At 40.8% G+C, this 18,913-nt stretch overlaps 1 protein-coding gene across 1 annotated transcript in view; it reads left to right on the top strand.

Moving 5' to 3' along the window:
* Positions 1-15,537, top strand: part of nptnb (neuroplastin b) — a 55,527-nt gene extending 39,990 nt beyond the window's left edge. Inside the window, exons 4-7 of the mRNA XM_048617037.1 lie at positions 7,906-8,000; positions 13,010-13,143; positions 14,484-14,757; positions 15,512-15,537. Of these exons, the coding sequence (XP_048472994.1) occupies positions 7,906-8,000; positions 13,010-13,143; positions 14,484-14,757; positions 15,512-15,537 (529 nt within the window). The remainder of the gene's footprint in view (positions 1-7,905; positions 8,001-13,009; positions 13,144-14,483; positions 14,758-15,511) is intronic.
* The last annotated feature ends 3,376 nt before the right edge of the window (positions 15,538-18,913 follow it).

Here is an 18,913-nt window from a genome sequence, read left to right as displayed (position 1 = left end):
GCAGGAACAGCATCTCATATTTCGCTTGGGAACCCTGCAGCCCAATGGTATCAATGTGGGCTTCACAAGCTTCAAAATCTCCCCTCCCCCTACCGCATCCCAAAACCAGCCCAGCTCGTCCCCGCCTCCCTAATCTCTCCTCCCACCTCAAGACCCATCCCCATCTCCTACCTACTAGACTCATCCCGCCTGCTTGATGTGTCAGTCCTCCCTGGACTGACCTATCCCCTCCCTAACTCCCCACCTACACTCACCTTTTACTGGCTCCAACCCTGCTTCTTTGACCTGTCTGTCTCCTCTCCACCTATCTTCTCCTTTATCCATCTTCTATCCGCCTCCCCCTTTCTCCCTATTTATTTCAGAATCCCCTTCCCCTCCCCCATTTCTGAAGAAGGGTCTAGACCCGAAACGTCAGCTTTCCTGCTCTGTTGCTTGGCCTGCTGTTCGTCCAGCTCTACACCTTGTTATCTCAGATTCTGCAGCATCGGCATTTCCTACTATCTCTGTAACAGATTCCATGGTAGGGTGTGTTTTGTAGACTGAGAGAGTGGACCTGAATGCATGCCTTTTTTTGTTTTTTGTGGGCATCGCTGGCTAGGTCTGCATTTTTTATGTCTCAGAATGGTGTGTTACATCAAGGGCATCTTGCAGGTTGTGCAAGTGCTCGACACTCCTGCTTGCCCATCTAACAGGTAGAAGGGCTCGATTTAGAAGTTGTCAAAGGAGTTTGATAAGTTGCTGCAATTCATTTTGTTGATGGTACATGCTGTGCTGTTGGTGGACAAATGGAAATTTAATGTGATAGAGGGTGCCAAATAAGTGGACTGCTTTGATCTACATGGTATTGAATTTATTGAGTTTTTTGTTGGAATGGCATCAACCGAGCAAGGCAAGAGTATTCCATAATACTCCTGACTTGTCTTCTAGGTCTTGCACAGGCTTTGGGAAGTGGGGAGTGAAGGTCCTCACCACAGAGTTTGCAGTGTCTGAGCTACCGCAGTATTTAGATGGCTGGGCCAGCTCAGTTTCTGGTCAGTGGTAATCCCTAGGGTCATAATGATGGAACCTTCAGCGGTGACTATGGTGTTGAAAGTTACGAGCATAAAACAGTATAGTACGGGAGCAGGCTCTTTGGCCTGTCTGCACCAACCACTGTGCCAATCTAAACTAATCCCATCTGCAGGCATTTGGTCTATATCACTCCGTTCCCTACTTGTTCATGTCTGTCTAAATGCCTCTTAAACATCGCTATCATATCTGCTTCTACCATCTCCCTTGGCAGCACATTCCATGTACCACCACCGTCTGTGGGGGGGTGGGGGAAACATGTCTTGAACATCAGCTATAAACTGATCCCAACCCATTCCCACCACCCCTTACCTTAAATCGATACCCCTAGTATTTGACATTTCCACCCTAGGAAAGAAACTCTATGCACCCTATCCATGTCTCTCATAATTTCACATTTCTACCAGCTCGCCCATCAGCCTCGAACCTGTAGTGAAAGCAATCTAAGTTTGTCTAACCTCTCCTTATAGCTAATACACTCCAATCCTGCCACATCCTGTTAAACCTCTTGCACCCTGTCCAAAGCCTTCACGCCCTTGTAGTGTGGTAACCAGAATTGCGCCCAATACTCCAAATGTAGCCTAACTATAGTCTTCTACAGCTGCAACACGACTTGCCAACATTTTATACTCTGTGTCCCGACCAAGACAAGCATGCCATACGTCGTCTTTACCTCCTTATCCACTTGAGTTTTCACTTTCATTGAGCTATGGGGCTCACACCACGAGATCCCTCTGTTATCAATACTCCTAAAGGTCCTGCCATTTATTGTATACTTTCCTCTTGCATTTGACCTCCTAAAATGCCTTACCTCACAGTTATCTGGATTAAACTCCATCTTCCATTTCTCAGTCCAACTGATCTATATCCTATATCCTATATCCTGTATCCTGTATCCTGTATCCTTTGACAACCTTCCTCACTATCAACAACTCCACCAATTTTCGTGTTGTCTGCAAACTTAGTAATCAGACCACCAACATATCCAAATCATTTTTATATTTGTAAATAATATTACAAACAACAGGGATCTCTGCACCGATCTTTGTGGAACAGCATTGGTCACAGACCTCCAATCAAAAAAAACCTCCAAAATTATGCTCTGTCTTCTATAACCAGACCAGTTTTGTATCCAATTTACCAACTCACTGTGGATCTCATGTGACTTAATCTCCTGGACCAGTTTAACGTACGGGGCCTTGTCAGGTGCTTTAGTAAAGTCTCTGTAGACAACATCCACTATTCCACCCTCTCAATCACTTTTGTCTGTTATTCAAGAAACTTAAGCAAGTTTGAGACAAGACCACCTCCGCACAAAGCCATACTGGCTGTCCCTAATAAGTCCATTCTTTTCCAAAAGTGAGAAAACCCTGTCCCTAAATATCTTTTCCAATAATTTCCCCACCCCAAATGTAATGCTCAACAACCTATAATTTCCTGGATTATCTATGTTGCCTTACTTTATTTAAAGGAACATCATTGGTTATTCTCCAGTCTTCTGGGTCTTCGCCTGACATTAAAGTGGATACAAAGAACTCTGTCAAGGCCCCAGTAATCTCCTCACTTGCCTTCCTCAGTATCCTGGGTCATATCCCATAGGCCCAGGAGTCTAGCTACCCAAATGTTTTTCAAGACACCTAACACTACCTCCTCCTTGACGTGCCCTGGAAGATTATCCCTCCTCAATCTTACTATCATCCCTTCTCAGTGAATACTGATGCATAGTACTCAATAAGGACTTCACCTGCTTCCTCTGGTTCCATGCATAAATTCCTTCCCTTGTCTTTGAGTGGACCTACCTTTTCACCAAGCTACCCTTTTTGCACCTAATATATGTATAAAATAACTTGGGAATTTTCCTTAACCTTACTTGCCAAGGACATGGTCCGTTTTAGCCCTTGTCATTACTTGTTTAAGTTCTTTCCCCAAGGAAAGAACCTATTGCTCAAAGGCCTTGTCTGATTTCAGTTTCCTAACTTTACATGTGTTTCCTTTTTCTTTTTGACTAAACATTCAATATCATTTGTGATCCAGAGTTCCCAAAGCTTGCCACCTTTGCCTTTAATTTCCCAAAGCTTCCATCCTAATTTCCCCTGAAGGGAGGTGGGGGTGGTGTGGTTGGTGGCAGCGGAAAGAGATCTCTTGTTGACAGTAGTTATTCCCTAACACAAATGTAACTAAGAGCCAAGCCTGAATGTTTTCCAGATCTTGCTGCATTGTGCATGGACTGCTTAAGATTGCAAAAAGCTTTCTTTCTTTGCAGACAGAAAATAAACTTGTACAACGCCTGATTCAAGCCAACAAAGCAACAGCCACCCGCTGCTTTACCCTGACCAATCAGCGTGAATCTGCCTGATTTGATTTATTTATTTAGTCAATCAGCATTAACTGTTGCATTCCCCATTGCAATGCTTCTACCGATCAGAATCTAACCGATCCATGTTCTTTACTTGTATGCTATAAATGTTGGTTTCTCCCCTTTATTGGTATTCTTGTGAATCGTCCTAATAATTGCTTCCACAAAATGTTTTTTCAACAATTCCCTTCAATCACGTTTGGTATTATGACCAGACGTCAAGTGAGGTTCCCTAAATTGATGTGGTTCACACAGATACTCCAAATTGTAAACCACCTGGGTGAGAAGGGATGAACTGGCTCGCCTTTGTTATTCACATGTTTCCTTTCAGTTAATCACAAGTTTAATTTTTAAAAGTTCCCTTTGCATACGTTTCCCAGTGAACTAAATGCATTTGTTTTAAAAGGAGTTAATATAACCACCATTTCTTGAATTAGCAAACAGTGTGTTTCTTAATTACTAAACTGGAGCAGTATTACTAACACAACACAGTAGAAATAAGAGAGTCCAAAGAGATAAAAGATTTATTAAAAGATGGATTGGTCTGGTGAATTATTCACCAAGGGCAGTTGGCACTGGTAGTTTTGAAGTTGGCAGTTGAGTAGCCAATTTTGACGTTCTTAGTTTTGCAGATTGGTGAATATTCTGTCCTGATTCCTTTCTGCAGTGTCTGATTCCCAATATTCAGAGAGAATATACTCCTCTTGTTCCCTGCAATGCAGGGGTGTTGAAAATGACTGACTGCTCCAGTAGCCAAGTCATGTTTTCTTCATAACTTGTCGAGGGACAATGCCTAACAGTCACGAATCCAATCACGATAACCTATTGACCTCCTTTTTGAAATGAATTTTGGCGAATGTTTATAATAGCGACAATGGTCAAAACATTAGTTTTCAACCACAAGAACCTGAAACTGAAAGAACATAGTATGTTCGACTTCATTTCAAAACAGTTTGTCAATCAATACAGGGGATAGATAATTTAACATCCAACAACAGAGTTGTTTTCTTTCCAATGTCAGAGTACTCTGTATATTTAATTCACAGAACCAAATATAGGATTTACCAATATGTTTTTGACAATTCGGATTGCATTATCACATTTTCTCCAATGGAAAAGGTACTGCAATCAATCATCGACACTCGGACAATGCTGGTCAACTTATCTTTGCAGGACAGAGCCTTGTTCTCTTACTGCAGTCATTCAGCACATCCTGTGTTGGAATACAGTATCTGATAGTGATGCTTGGAGGTGTCAAACCATTTTGCACTTAACTGTTGCAATGTTACTGGCTTCTCGATAGACTCAGGACAGTGGCCATGTGCATGTTTTTATTCTTTTTGAGCTTCCGATACCGTAGTAGTGTCCACAAACATTGTGTGAAAGGAAATACAATTTTCCTGCAGATCTTGACTTTTTTTTCTATTCATTTCATGGGATGTGGACGTCGCTGGCTGGCCAGCATTTCTTGCCCATCCTTAGTTGCCCTTGAGCAGGTGGTGGTGAGCTGCCACCTTGAACCACTGCATTCCTCCTGCTGTGGGTTGACCCACAATGCTATTAGGGAGGGAATTCCAGGATTTTGACCCAGCAACGGTGAAGGAACGGCGATATATTTCCAAGTCAGGATGGTGAGTGGCTTGGAGGGGGACTTGGAGATGGTAATGTTCCCACATATCTGCTGCCCTTGTCCTTCTCGATGGAACTGTTCGTGGGTTTGGAAGGTGCTATCTGAGGATCTTTGGTGAATTTCTGCAGTGCATCTAGTAGATGGTACACACTGCTGCTACTGAGCATCTGTGGTGGAGGGAGTGAATGTTTGTGGATGTAGTGCCAATCAAGCGGGCTGCTTTGTCCTGGATGACGTCAAGCTTCTTGAGTGTTGTTGGGGCTGTACTCATCCAAGCAAGTGGGGAGTATTCCATCACACTCCTGACTTGTGCCTTGTAGATGGTGGACAGGCTTTGAGGAGTCAGGAGGTAAGTTACTTGCCGCAGTGTTCCCAGCTTCTGGCGTGCTCTTGTAGCCACTGTGTTAATGTGATGAGTCCATTTGAGTTTCTGGTCAATGGTAACCCCCAGGATGTTGATAGTGGGGGATTCAGTGATGGTAACACCATTGAATGTCTCTTGTTGATGATGGCCATAGCCTGGTATTTCTGTGGTGCGAATGTCACATGTCACTTGCCACTTGTCAGCCGACGCCTGGCTATTATCCAGATCTTGTTGCATGTGAACACTGACTGTGTTTCAGTATCTGAGGAGTCACGAATGGTGCTGAACATTGTGCAATCATCAGCGAATATCTCCACTTCTGACCTTTATGATGGAGGGAAGATCATTGATGAAGCAGCTGAAGATGGTTGGGCCTAGGACACTACTGAGGAACTCCTGCAGAGATGCCCGGAAGCTGAGATGATTGACCTCCCACAACCACGACCATCTTCCTATGTGTAAGGTATGACTCCAACCAACGGTGCATTTGCCCCCTGACACCCATTGATTCTAGTTTTGCTAGGGCTCCTTGATGCCACACTCAGTTGAATGCAGCCTTGAAATCAAGGACTGTCGCTCTCACCTCACCTCTGAAATTCAGCTCTTTTGTCCATGTTTGAACCAAGGCTGTAATGAGATCAGGAGCTGAGTGGTCCTGGCGGAACCCAAACTGGGCGTCATTGAGCAGGTTATTTCTGAGCAGCTGCTGCTTGATAGCACTGTTCATGACACCTTCCATCACTTTACTGATGATTGAGAGGAGACTGATGGGGCGGTAATTGGCCGGGTTGTATTTGTCTTGCTTTTTAATTACAGGACATACTTGGGCAATTTTCCACATTGTCAGGTAGATTCCAGTGTTGTAACTGTACTGGAACAGCTTGGCTAAGGAAGCAGCAAGTTCTGGAGCACAAGACTTCAGTACTATTGCCGGAATGTTGTCAGGGCCGGTTGCCTTTGCAGTATCCAGTGCCTCCAGCCTTTTCTTGATATCATGTGGAGTGAATCGAATTGGGTGAAGACTGGTACCTGTAATGCTGGGGACCACTGGAGGAGGCTGAGATGGATCATCCACTCGGCACATCTGACTGAAGATTGCTGCGAAAGCTTCAGACTTGCCTTTTGCACTGATGTGCTGGGCTCTTCTATCATTGAGAAGGGGGCTGTTTGTGGAGCCGCCTCCTCCAGTGAGTTGTTTAATTGTCCTCCACCATTCACGACTGGATGTGGCAGGACTGCAGAGCTTAGATCTGATCCGTTGGTTGTGGGGTCGCTTAGCTATGCCTATCACTTGCTGCTTTTGCTGTTTGGCATGCAAGTAGTCCTGTTTGGTGGCATCACCAGGTTGATACCTCATCCTCCGGTATGCCTGGTGCTGCTCCTGGCATGCCCTCCTGCAATCTTCATTTGAACCAGGGTTGATCCCCTGGCTTGATGATAATAGTTGAGTGGGGGATATGCCGGGCCATGACGTTACAGATTGTGCTGGAGTACAATTCTGCTGCTGTTGATGGCCCACAGTGCCTCATGGATGCCCAGTCTGAAGTTGCTAAATCTGTGCAAAGTCGGTCCCATTTAGCACGGTGATAGTGCCACACAACACGATGGAAGTTGTTCTCAATGTGAAGGCGGGACTTCGTCTCCACAAGGACTGTGTGATGGTCACTCTTACCAATACTGTCATGGACAGATGCAACTGCAGCCGGCAGATTAGTAAGGCTGAGGTCAAGTATGTTTTTTCCTTCTTGGTTCCCTCACCACCTGCCGCAGACCTAGTCTAGCAGCTGTGTCCTTTAGGACCTGACCAGCTTGACTGCTGCTGAGCCACTCTTGGTGGACATTGAAACCCCCCCCACCCAGAGTACATACTTCAGAACTGTGTATGTGGTTTGCAGCCAAAACCTTCTAAATCCCTGAAAAGACTATGTAAAATGGGCTAGTTTCAAGAAGGCAGTGGATAATTGGTTTGCTTTTTTCTTGCAGTCGGAACACTTTCCTTGTCTTGAGAGATGACTGCCAATTCCACTGGAGGACAAAAATCCAGCCTTATAACTGCTCAACTCTCAAAAATCACATGTGCCGCTCACAAACCTCAAAAAAAAAATCTGTTTTGGGTTCAACTAAATTTGGAAGCATTGATTGCTGGATCTTCAGCACTCTATTTCAGGGCTGCTTCTAAGAAGATAATGGGCCTCAAATGTTAATTGAGAGTTTTGATTCGTCTGATGTTTTTCAATATAAGCCATATTCTGATGTGGCTTCTAATTTTGTGCTAGCCCATATTTGTGAGTTTTAAAATAAAGTAGTATCACTATTATCCATGATATGCATTTATTGACATGCTAAATATACACTTTACAGGATTTTGCAATTTTTCAACATCTTGTTTACCACGATTGAAATATTTAATTTGAATACTTTTACAATATCTGTACAAAAAGAATTCAGCCTTCTTTTTTATCTTTTTTTCTCTCTTTTGAAATCCAGAATTAACAAACCTAGAACTGAGAGTTCTGGAGAGTATCACTGCATCTTCATGTTTGACAATTCGCCTTCAGCCAATGCCTCAATTGAAATCAAAGGTAAGCAATATAATCTTGTAGGAAACACTAAATGCTCACCCATTAACCCTGCACTAATTAATACTCCACTGGCTTCCAGTCCACCAATGTCTTAGTTGTATATTCACGTATTTGTTATCAAATCCCTTTGTGGCCTTGCTCTTTCCAATCTCTCCCTCTTCCAGCCCTACAACTGTTGTATACATTTGTGTCCTTCCAATTGTGAGCAAAGCTTTGTATAAAGACACAATAATTCTGATTAATATTCAGTTATTCTGGAAATGCATCCTAACTGATTTGTTTTAGCAATAGATACAGAGCATTGTGCAGTGTGGTGCCTAGGTACATCTTTTGCTCAACAACCTTGAGCACAGAACCCTACATGTTGGACATGAAACCCAAATCAATCATGATGCACTTGTCTATATTAAGATGCATAATTGATTCATTTCCACTGTTTTTGCCCTTTATTTGGAATTTCTGTAAATGTTGGACTTAATTTAAATTTGATGTAAGGTAGACCTTAACTGATCCCCGCACCTTCTTTTTTCATTTCTCCATCTATTTGGAAGCAATATTTTAATGTTATCAAATTGAAAGTGAATGTGAAGTGAGAACTTTTTCAAAAATATTTAAAGGATTTTCTCCCCCCAAACTTGGCTTTCGTACTGAAAAAACTATTTAGTGATTTTTGGGAATTGATCTGTTGTAATAATGATTTGCAGCTAGTAGGTTTTCAACAAACATATCCCTTTATACTGTTTGGTTGGTCATTTGTATACTACAGTGTGACTGGGCTTACATTTGGTCTGTTGCTGTGAATTCTGCTTCAGCTATCTGTAATTATATGGATGAGAGCAACGGAAATAGAGAAATAATATGAAGCAAGGTATTGATCACAAATCTAATCATATAAATGATTCTTAATAACATGTATATCTAAATCTTGAATTTAATTCAGTTTCTTCAAAGTAAATTGGAATTTTCCTCTTAGTTACAAAGGAAGCTAGATCCATTTGAGGGGAAAGACTAGAAGACAACACTGATAAGTTTAGGTGAAAGTAGCCTCATTTGGAACATAAATACTGACATTGACTAGAAAGGGTTGAATGGCCTGCTTTGCGCATTTAATAACAAGTAACTTGTGAGACAGATCTTGCTCTAAGGAGGAAAATATTGGAGTAATACTTCTTAAAATTTATAAAACCTTATCGATGATGATACCAATCAGTTACCAAGAGATTGATGTTCTTCTATGCATGGGTTTAAAAATTGCAGTAATATAGCTTTGAAGCAAATGTGTCCAGACCTTCCTTTTTTGTTTTTTGAATTTTTTTCTTTCCTGTTTGTATTTGGAAGCCCTCAGTGACAGATGGCCATTGCACAATGTGGATAGCTAAGCTGTTGAATCCGCTCTCTGTTGTGCACAAATGAGGAACATAGCTCATCCCTTTTAATCCTTCACTGTTGCTTTAAGTAATTCACTCCTGTGTCAAACTGTGAAACGCTGGTTTCTATTCTTGTTTTTTTAAGCAAAGCAAAATACAAAGCACAAATGCCACATTTCAATCCTTTAAAAGCTGCAGTAGAGTCTCTCAAAGTCCACATCTGGCTTGCATGTTGTGAAATGCTTCCTCCTTTTATTGGAGGATGGGAGAGACACATGTTCTGTGCTTCCTCCTATCAATCAAACCACTAAGTAAGAAATATTGATTTGGACAAGAGCTCTGTGTAAGTGAGGCCAATGTACATTTGAACAGGTATGGTCCTACTTGTTTTTTAACATTTTAAAGACTCGAGTATAGCTGTTTCCATGTTTTGGCTGAACAAAAGTGGGGTGTTCCATCAACTGTGCATTTAACACAGTAAAGAATATTTCATTCTGGTTTGTGTATTATTACTGGTGTCCTGATTAGGTTAATTTTGCAGTTTGTAGTTGCATATTTAGTGATTATTGTATCAATTTAATGATGACATATTTAATTTGGTGGCTTTCATTAAATGTTAGCTCATGACTGCTTCATAATTTAATGGTGTCCTGTTTCTCCATAAATGTAGTAGCCCTCAAACATTGATTCAATGTAACCATGTATTAAAAGAGAGAACTGCAGCCTAATCATTATTGTACGAGTAATCCAGAGATTGTTGAAATCCCATCACAGCTGTTTGTAATTGAATTCATTGAATATGAGCCAGTACCAAGGAGGGGAAAAAAATGCCACGAAAGCCATTGGATTGTCAAAACCTACAAGTTCACAAATGCCCTTCAGGGAAGATAACCAGGCACACCAGAATCCACTCCCACTGATGAAATTAACTGGTGGATGAGCATTAAATTCGAGTGTTACATGCATTCCAAAAACAAAGGCATTAAATGTTGCAGTAAATTAGTGACTCTGTGACAAGGGAGTTAGGAATTTAAAAATTGTTCCTCAGATGTTAGGAAAAATTTCTTTATTTGTGGCTCGTGGAGCACACTAGTGTTGGACGCAATGATTTGAGACAAGAGGTAGTTCAAGATATTTGATAGACACAGATGTAGGGGTCTCTATGGGAAAGTTGGGACAGTGAGATTATTTTTACGTTAAATCAGCAAAAGATCGCATGGCTTTTTTCTCTGTAGTGACGCTGCATTATTTTTTTCCTGGCTTCCCTACTGCAAGCTACATTGTCTATTCTTGACTCCTCCTCCTGTCCCATTTTTCTTTCCAGCGTCCCCATCCACTCCATTGCTTATGCAACATGGTGCTGTTGCCCTAGTGGTGCAAATACTACTGACATGGGTAAAATTCACCAAGATAGATGAGCAGCATTTGATTATAACTGGGAACTTCGTGCATGTTAATGCTAATAATAAATTATTATAATGTTGCAGTGAGGTATCTCAGTTAAAAGTATGAAAATATTGGTTGAAATAATGAAAAAGGATTTGTGGCTAAAGACTGGATTTCATAGCTGATTGAAAAGGCTGTCATCACTGGAACAGAGGTCATAAGCAATGACCAATCAGTAGTTGGCGTTGTTGTGGATGGCTGAGGTGCAAGGCAACAGCTACACTTGAGTCTTTAAATGACATGAATGTAGAATGAGGTTAAAGGCATGCAGAGATTTGAAACCAAGTTGGAGAATGTTGGAGGGAACGTGCTGGTCCACAAGGTATCTGAGGACTGAGTGATAACAATATAGGACTTAATACCGAATGCGATCTTTAAGATTTGAGAGGGTATATGCAAGTAGGACTAGATAAGCTTGCAAGTACTGGGGAGACTAAAACTAGGAGCCATAAACATGAGAAAGTCATTCATAAATCTAATAAGGACTTCAGGGTGAAATTTCATCACCATAATGGCTGGTCGAATAGATAGATTTAAGTGGGAAGCCAAATTAACAAATAGAAATAAACGGGCACACTGGGTGGGATGAAGTAGGATGGTAGGAAAGCATAAGCAGTGACATGAAACTCAGGCCAAATGCTGTATATTCAATGTTTAAGTAAATGAAAATGGGGACTATGGCATTTTGATGAGCTGATAGAAAGAAAAAGCTTTTGCGACCTTGGAGAAATTTGTCAGGTAATGGAAGTATGACTTTGAAGGGAAGAAAGGGATAGACAAATGCATGTCTACAACCTTGACCTAAAGTTGGGTTGAGGCAGACTGAGCAATATGTTGTTCTCAGCACTACTTAATCAATGTATGATTATGGTAGTAACGATTCCTCTGAAACCAGGCTATGTACTTGCTCAACACAATTCTATATTAAGTTGCAGTTCACATCACTGTGTCTTTAAGCCTGGATGTTTCAAACCTATGACTTTTAGAGTCTTTTGGACCAAGTATTAGGGATTTCTCTCTCAATCTGGCAGGGAATCTGAGTTCAGTCAATATTTGTTTTATCTATTTTATAATCTTGCAATTGTAAGATCTCTCAAGAAACAAGCAGTGTTATGTTCGCTGTCTTGCTGTGCTGTTAATTGCAAATAATACGCAAGGAATTTTAGCATATAATCTATTGATATCTTTTTGGCTGTTTGGGTAATATTGAAGAAGCCATAACTGTCCCTGACGGTTAGTCCTGAGAACAGTTGGTACAAGAAAGAAAGCTGAACCATGACAGCATTTAATTATTGATTTTAAAATGGTGTATGCATGTTAATGCTTCACTTGCTTGTTCATGGGAGGGAAACATTAAAAAAAACTAGTAAATTTAATTAATCAGTTTAAGTAAAGCTACACCAAATCGAATTAGTATAATTTGAATTGTGGAACTTGCAATTAGTCATAGAATCGTGGAGATCTGCACAGGAAAAGGCCCATTGGTACATCATATCCGCACTGGTCAAAATAGCCGTCTAACTATTCTAATCCCAGCGCTTGGCCCCTACCCTTTTGTATGTTTTGGCATTGCAAGTGATACTGTCCTGTTCAGAACTATGTTTGACAATGGAGATACTCATCATTTATTGATCTGAAATGTTGTTCCTGTAACAAGGAATCGTGCTGGTGGGTAGGAGGGAGCAGTGCATCAGACAGTAGAGGAGCCAATCCATTAGAAAAACTGAGAAATAAAAATACTCCGTATCAAGGTGAAGACGTAAGCTGATGTTAAGCCGACATGTTGCTTTGTTCCGTTTTCTAAAGATGGAAAATAACATTTCTCTCGCTGTTCACTGAGTGACACATTCCAAATTATGTTCACCCACTTTCTTTCTTCTTGACTTGACTTGACTTGACTTGCTTAACATGTAACTGAGTCTGACTGTCAACTTGGAAGAAAAGGTCACATTTCCCCTGAGATTCTCCGTTACACAGACAAGTGGCTGAAGTGCATGTTTAATCTGCAAATGTGACAAGATTGCAAACTAATGCTTTTTGAGGGCTGCTGAGAAGTCGGCAGTTACTATGAAATTACGCCATTATTTGGTGTTAAGTTTTTCTTCTACTTTGTTTTTCCTTTCTTTCTCTACATTTCTCTTTAATGTTAACCTCTTCCATTGTAAATGTCTTAATTATCTCTGGTTTCTGTTCCAGCACTTCCTGAAGTTGTTGGTCATAAGAGGAGTGAGAATAAGAATGAGGGTCAAAGTGCTCTCATGTATTGCAAGTCTGTAGGCTATCCACACCCTGTTTGGACCTGGCACAAGAAGGTGGACAATGAATTTATGGTAAGCTCACTATGTTAAAATTCACTAATATTAGAGGTTTTACTGTTTTCTTTCTTGAATTCAAAGCCTTTGCTTTGTGATGGTGTGATCTGACTTCTCATTTCTCATAAAAGTCATAATAAAACTTTTCTATTTTGTTACTGTGATGCCAAATAGCCAAGTGTTTGGAAAGTGAGGGAGAAGTCCGTGCTTGCATTTCATGTGTAAAAGTGAATGCCTTTGCAGCATAAAGGGGAGAAACCGCTAGATGTTAAATTGTAAATAGATTAAGGATAGAAACAGTCATGGGTCCTCTTTTTTTAGGTTTAAGTGGATGCCTTGGAAAATGTACTTTAGCTTTGTGTGCATCGCTATTTAACATTCTAATAATAAGTTCAGTAATAGAGATCACCGAATCCCTACAGTATGGAAGCAGGCCATTCGGCCCATCGAGGCCACACCAGCCCTCTGAAGAGTATCGCACACAGACCCAACACCCCCCATGCCCACCCTTTCCCTGTAACCCTCCATATCCTGTTGCTAAGCCACCTTGCCTGCACATTTATGGATGCTGTGGGTAATTTTAGCATGGCCAACCCACCCAACCTCCACATCCTTGGATTGTGGGAGGAAACCAGAGCACCCAAAAGAAATCCCAGCAAACATGTAGAAAAAGTGCACACTCCACACAGACAGTCGCCCAAGGGTGGCATCAAACCTGGCCCCCGGTGCTGTGAGTCAGCAACGCTAACCACCGAGTCATCATGCTGCTGCAAAATAGGTATAAATACATAACTGAAAGTAATCAAATGATTGATTTAGTTTTGCAGTAAACCAACATAAAACCATTTTAAGATCGGAAAGCTGAAAGGACCTTGAGAGTGTCATGGAGGTATTATGGCACGTAAGGAAGTCATTCAACTCATTGAGTTTATATACATGGGTATTTGTCAATGGGAGTATACAGGAGATGCATGCAGCCACATATGACTGATCGGTATTCAGGATTCGCAAAGACAGCTGTTCTTTAGGGCAGAGATTGGGAAGTCATATCTCCGATCTGAAGGCAGCAATTGTGATTGGCTACGAGGCCTTTTTGCCTGTTGTCTAAACATAAATGGCTTTCCTTTATTCTTCTGCTCTTCTCCATTTCATATCTTTTTCAACAAGGTGATTGTAATAAATGTTGATGAACTTTCCTAGCCTACAGTGGTGCTGAATTGTAGTTTGCAGGCCATGCACAGGTGGATGAATTCTTTCTACAATTTGCTAGAACTGATTTTATTTAACATGCAAAACTCAAAGCAAAAAAACAGTACGATTTTGTCAACTTTAATTTCATTTCTCATCCTGCATGGTAGGAACTAAATAATGCCAGTGGTCGCTATTTCATCACAAACAAAGGCAACTACACAGAGCTGATTATTGAGAACCTGCACATTCAGGATGACCCAGGCGAATACTTGTGTAACGCTTCAAATTACATTGGACACACCTCTGTTGTCACTATTCTGCGAGTCCGTAGCCATCTGGCACCACTGTGGCCCTTCCTAGGGGTTGTTGCAGAAATCTTAATTCTGGTCATCATCATTGTCATATATGAGAAACGAAAGAGACCAGATGAAGTCCCTGACGGTAGGTCCCTTTCTTCAAATACAGTTTTGCTTTGTTATTGCATACTTAACCCATTTGATACTAACATAATCTAACATGTGTTTTAAATACTTTTCATGGTAGTCACTAGTATTAAATGGGTTAATTAAAGAACAGAAGTATATAATCCATTTGTAATTTTAAAAGGTTATTCCTTTCTTTAACATTTATTTTTCAGTTTAATGACTATGCTGTGCTCGAGCAAGTCAGCAACCTCACCCACAACCTGAGCTACAAATCTTTGCTAAAACCATAAATGGTCACCATTTGTTTTCCAGACCTTTTTCAGAAATGTGGGTCTTTGGTTTAAGGAAGATTCTGTGTAGTTCCTCAATACATTTATTTATATGAATGAGTCATTAGTCATATTCCATTATTAAATATTATAATCTGGAGTACTGGAATTTCGAATATTAAACAACCTGATCACTGCAGAGTCAGTCTCAACTGATCTGAAAAACTAATCCAAATATTTCACACGGTCGTTTTCAAATATGCCTTGAAAATATGGTCATGCTAGATGGCATTTGATGCTTTTTTTTCTCCCGAGCCAAGGTTTGTTATTTAAGACCCATTTCCTCCTCTGCCTACCATACCTCTCCCTCTGTTTGATGATGTTCCTGTAAAGTATCTTGGGATGCTTTTCCAAGTTAAAGGAACTATATAAATACTTTTGTTTCTGTCTGATTCACTTGTACCTTTCTGATGCTCTTTTCATACTTTCTTCTTTTTTAAGGTGTAGAGGTGTCTGTTGCATTGTAATTTACCTACTCAAGAAAGCAAAAACTGAAACGTTCAATGAGGCAAATACATTTGGTGATTTTGTTTCATGGAATATTCACTGACTATTTTGCTAATTATTGATACTGTAAATCTCACTCAGGACATCACATGATTCCAGTCATACTCTTGAGCATTGCACTTTTAAGATTCGGAATGATTGCTGCATCTAGATAATGCTGATGACAATATTTTGCATTGCTAGTACAGTAACATACAGGATAGAAGGCAGCATTGCATCTTCATATCATTGAGCGATTTATTGCTCATTGTCTTGTTCAGCTGTTTAGTGCAAAATGTGACACGGAGGTAAATGTTATTATGGATCGCTGCTTTGTTCCTGTCAGTACAGAACATTGGGGTCTCAATTTTGGCTTTATCTTCATGAGGGTTCAATCTTAAAGTCTAAGTATAGTAAACAATAAAAGTACTGAAGATGCCAGCTGTAAAAAGGCAACTTGAAGACATGGGGCAAGAATAGAAAATCTGCCTTGGGGCAATTAAATCTAAAGGAAAAGACTGATTTAAAAATTACTGGTGTACAAATGATATTTTAGTTATGTGCTATACTCGGACTGTTTGCTTTCTGTTATTAGGTCATGGCATAGAGCTGTGGAAACAAACCCTTTGGTCTAGTTCATCCATGCTGACCAGACATCCTAAATTAATCTAGTCCCATTTGCCAGCATTTGGCCCATATCCCTCTCAACCCTTCCTATTCATATACCAATCCAAATTCCTTTTAAATGTTGTAATTGTACCAAACTTCACCACTTCCTCTAGCATCTCGTGCCATACATGCACCACCCTCAGTATGAAAAAATTGCCCCTTAGGTCCCTTTTTTAAATCTTGCCCCCCTCACCTTTATACCTAAGCCCTCTAGTTTTGGACCCCGCCCTGGGGAAAAGACCGTGGCGATTCACCCTATCCATGCCCTTCATGATTTTATAAACCTCTAAGTTCACTCGTCAGCCTCTGATGCTCCAGAGAAAATAGCCCCAGTCTATCCAGCCTCTACCTGTAGCTGAAACCCTCCAACCCTGACAACATCCTTTGTAAATCTTTTCTGGACCCTTTTCAAGTTTCACAACATCCTTCCTATAGCAGGATGACCAAATTGAACGTAGTATTCCAAAAGTGGCCTAATCAGTGTCCTGTACAGCTGCAACATGACATCCCAACTTCTGTGCTCAACGCACTGACCAATAAAGTCAATCATACCAAACGCAGCCTTCACTATCCTGTCTACATGGGACTTCACTTTCAAGGAGCTATGAATCTGCACTCCACAGTCTTTGTTCAGCAACTCTCCCCAGGACCTTACCATTAAGTGTATAAAGCCTGATTAGCCTTTACAAAATTCAGCACCTCACATTTATCTAAATTAAACTCCATCTGCCACTCCTCGGCCCATGGGATCAAGATCCCATTGAACTTGGAGGTAACCTTCTTAGCTGTCCACTACACCTCCAATTTTGGTGTCATCTGCAAACTTACTAACCAGACCTCAAGTGTTTGGTTAAAGCTGGTCCTTTGTAGCATCAAATATTAATCCCTTGGAAAATATGTTAATCTTGTTCAAGGAAATACTGTCCAATAGAATTTTTGAATCTAGATTTTGTATAAACAAGAGGGTTAATGTGAAACGTGTGGAAAGTTTGTCTAAATTCACAGGACATTTTAATTCAGTCTGTTTTTCTGTTTCTTAATAAATTGATGTAATATAAATCCTTGAATCTCGACAAAATCTTGTTGTGGTAATGAGAATTAACTTTGCATGCATATTTTCTTGAATTTTGGAGAAACCTATAAATGGGCATATTTTGCAATGTTTGGCTAAAATTATGATGTCCAGTTAATTGGGCAAAGGATATGCAACTGGTGTGCAACCTTACTATTTTGTCATTTTGTGTGTTTATGGTAAAACAAACAGCATTACTTAAAAAACAAAGTAATATTAATTGAACTAAACAATGAATGAACCAGTTGTATGTCCATTTTAGGAATTTTTGTTTTAACAATTCATGTATAAATTAAATTAGTGGCAGACTTGGATAAGAATCAAGTACAGCAAAGGTATGTGGCAGGAGGAGACTAATGAGTTCGAACTTTGAGCTGTGGAAAGATGGGAATGAAAGAAGTGATTTAGGATTGAATTACATTTTCTGGGATTGAATAAAACCATGAGATATAAGGGCAGAATTAGGCCATTCAACTCCATTGAGTCTGGTCTGTCATTCAGTCGTTGTTGATTTGTTTCTCAACACCATTCTCTTGCCTTCTCCCTGTGACCTTTGATCCCCTTATCAATCAAGAACCTATCTATCTCTGTCTTAAATTAATGACTTGGCCACCCCAGCCCTCGGCTGCAATAAGTTCCATGTATTAACCACCATCTGGCTGAAGAAATTTCTCCTCGTCTCGGTTCTAAAGGTTGTCCCTTCGCTCTGAAGCTGCACCCTCTGGTTCTAGTGTCTGCTACGTCAACACTATCCAGACCCCTCGGTATTCGGTAAGTTTCAATCAGATTCCCTCCTTGTCCTTCCAAACTACGTCAAGTACAGTGTCCTCAACTGCTCCTCATATAGCAAGCTCTTCATCCCCAGGATCATTCTTGTAAACCTCCTCTGGACCCCCTCCAATACAACCACATCCTTGCTTAGATACAAGACCCAAAACTGCTCACAATATTCCAAATCTGGTCTGATCAGAGCCTTTTACAGCCTCAGCAGTACGGCTCTGCTGTGTATTCTCACCCTTTTGAAATGTATGCTAGCATTGCATTCGCCTTGCTCACTGTCATCTGAACCTGTGTAAATCTAGACAATCCTGAACTAGGACTCTCACGTTCCTTTGTGCTTGTGATTTCTGAAGCCTTTCCCTGTTTAGCAAATAATCTACACTTCTATTCTTACTAAAGTGCATAACCTCTCAATTTCCTGCATTGTATTCCATCTGCCTTTCTTTGCCCGCTCCTAGCCTGTTGGTGTCCTTCTGCAGCCTGCCACTTCCTCAGCACCACGTGTCCATCCATGTATCTTTTGTGTCATCTGCAAACTTAGCAACAGTGCCCTTAGTTCCTCCATCTAAATTGCTAATGGACAACCTAAATAGCTGTAGTCCCAACATGGACCCTGGCAGTCAAAGGTTGCCACCATGAAAAAGACCCCTTTATCCCTACTTTCTGCCAGTCAGCCAACCCTCTATACATGCCAGTACCTTGCCCCTGATACCATGGACTTTCATCTTATTTAGCGGCCTCCTATGTAGCACTTTGTCAAAGGCCTTCTGGAAATCCAAATAGATTATATCCACTCGCTCTCCTTTGTCCAGCTTTCTTATTACCTCCTCAAAGAG

Source organism: Rhincodon typus, chromosome 36 (assembly GCF_021869965.1).
Source record: "Rhincodon typus isolate 14 chromosome 36, sRhiTyp1.1, whole genome shotgun sequence".
NCBI lineage: Eukaryota > Metazoa > Chordata > Chondrichthyes > Orectolobiformes > Rhincodontidae > Rhincodon > Rhincodon typus.
Note: the sequence above shows the minus strand (reverse complement) of the source record. Positions and strands in the feature narration are given on the sequence as shown.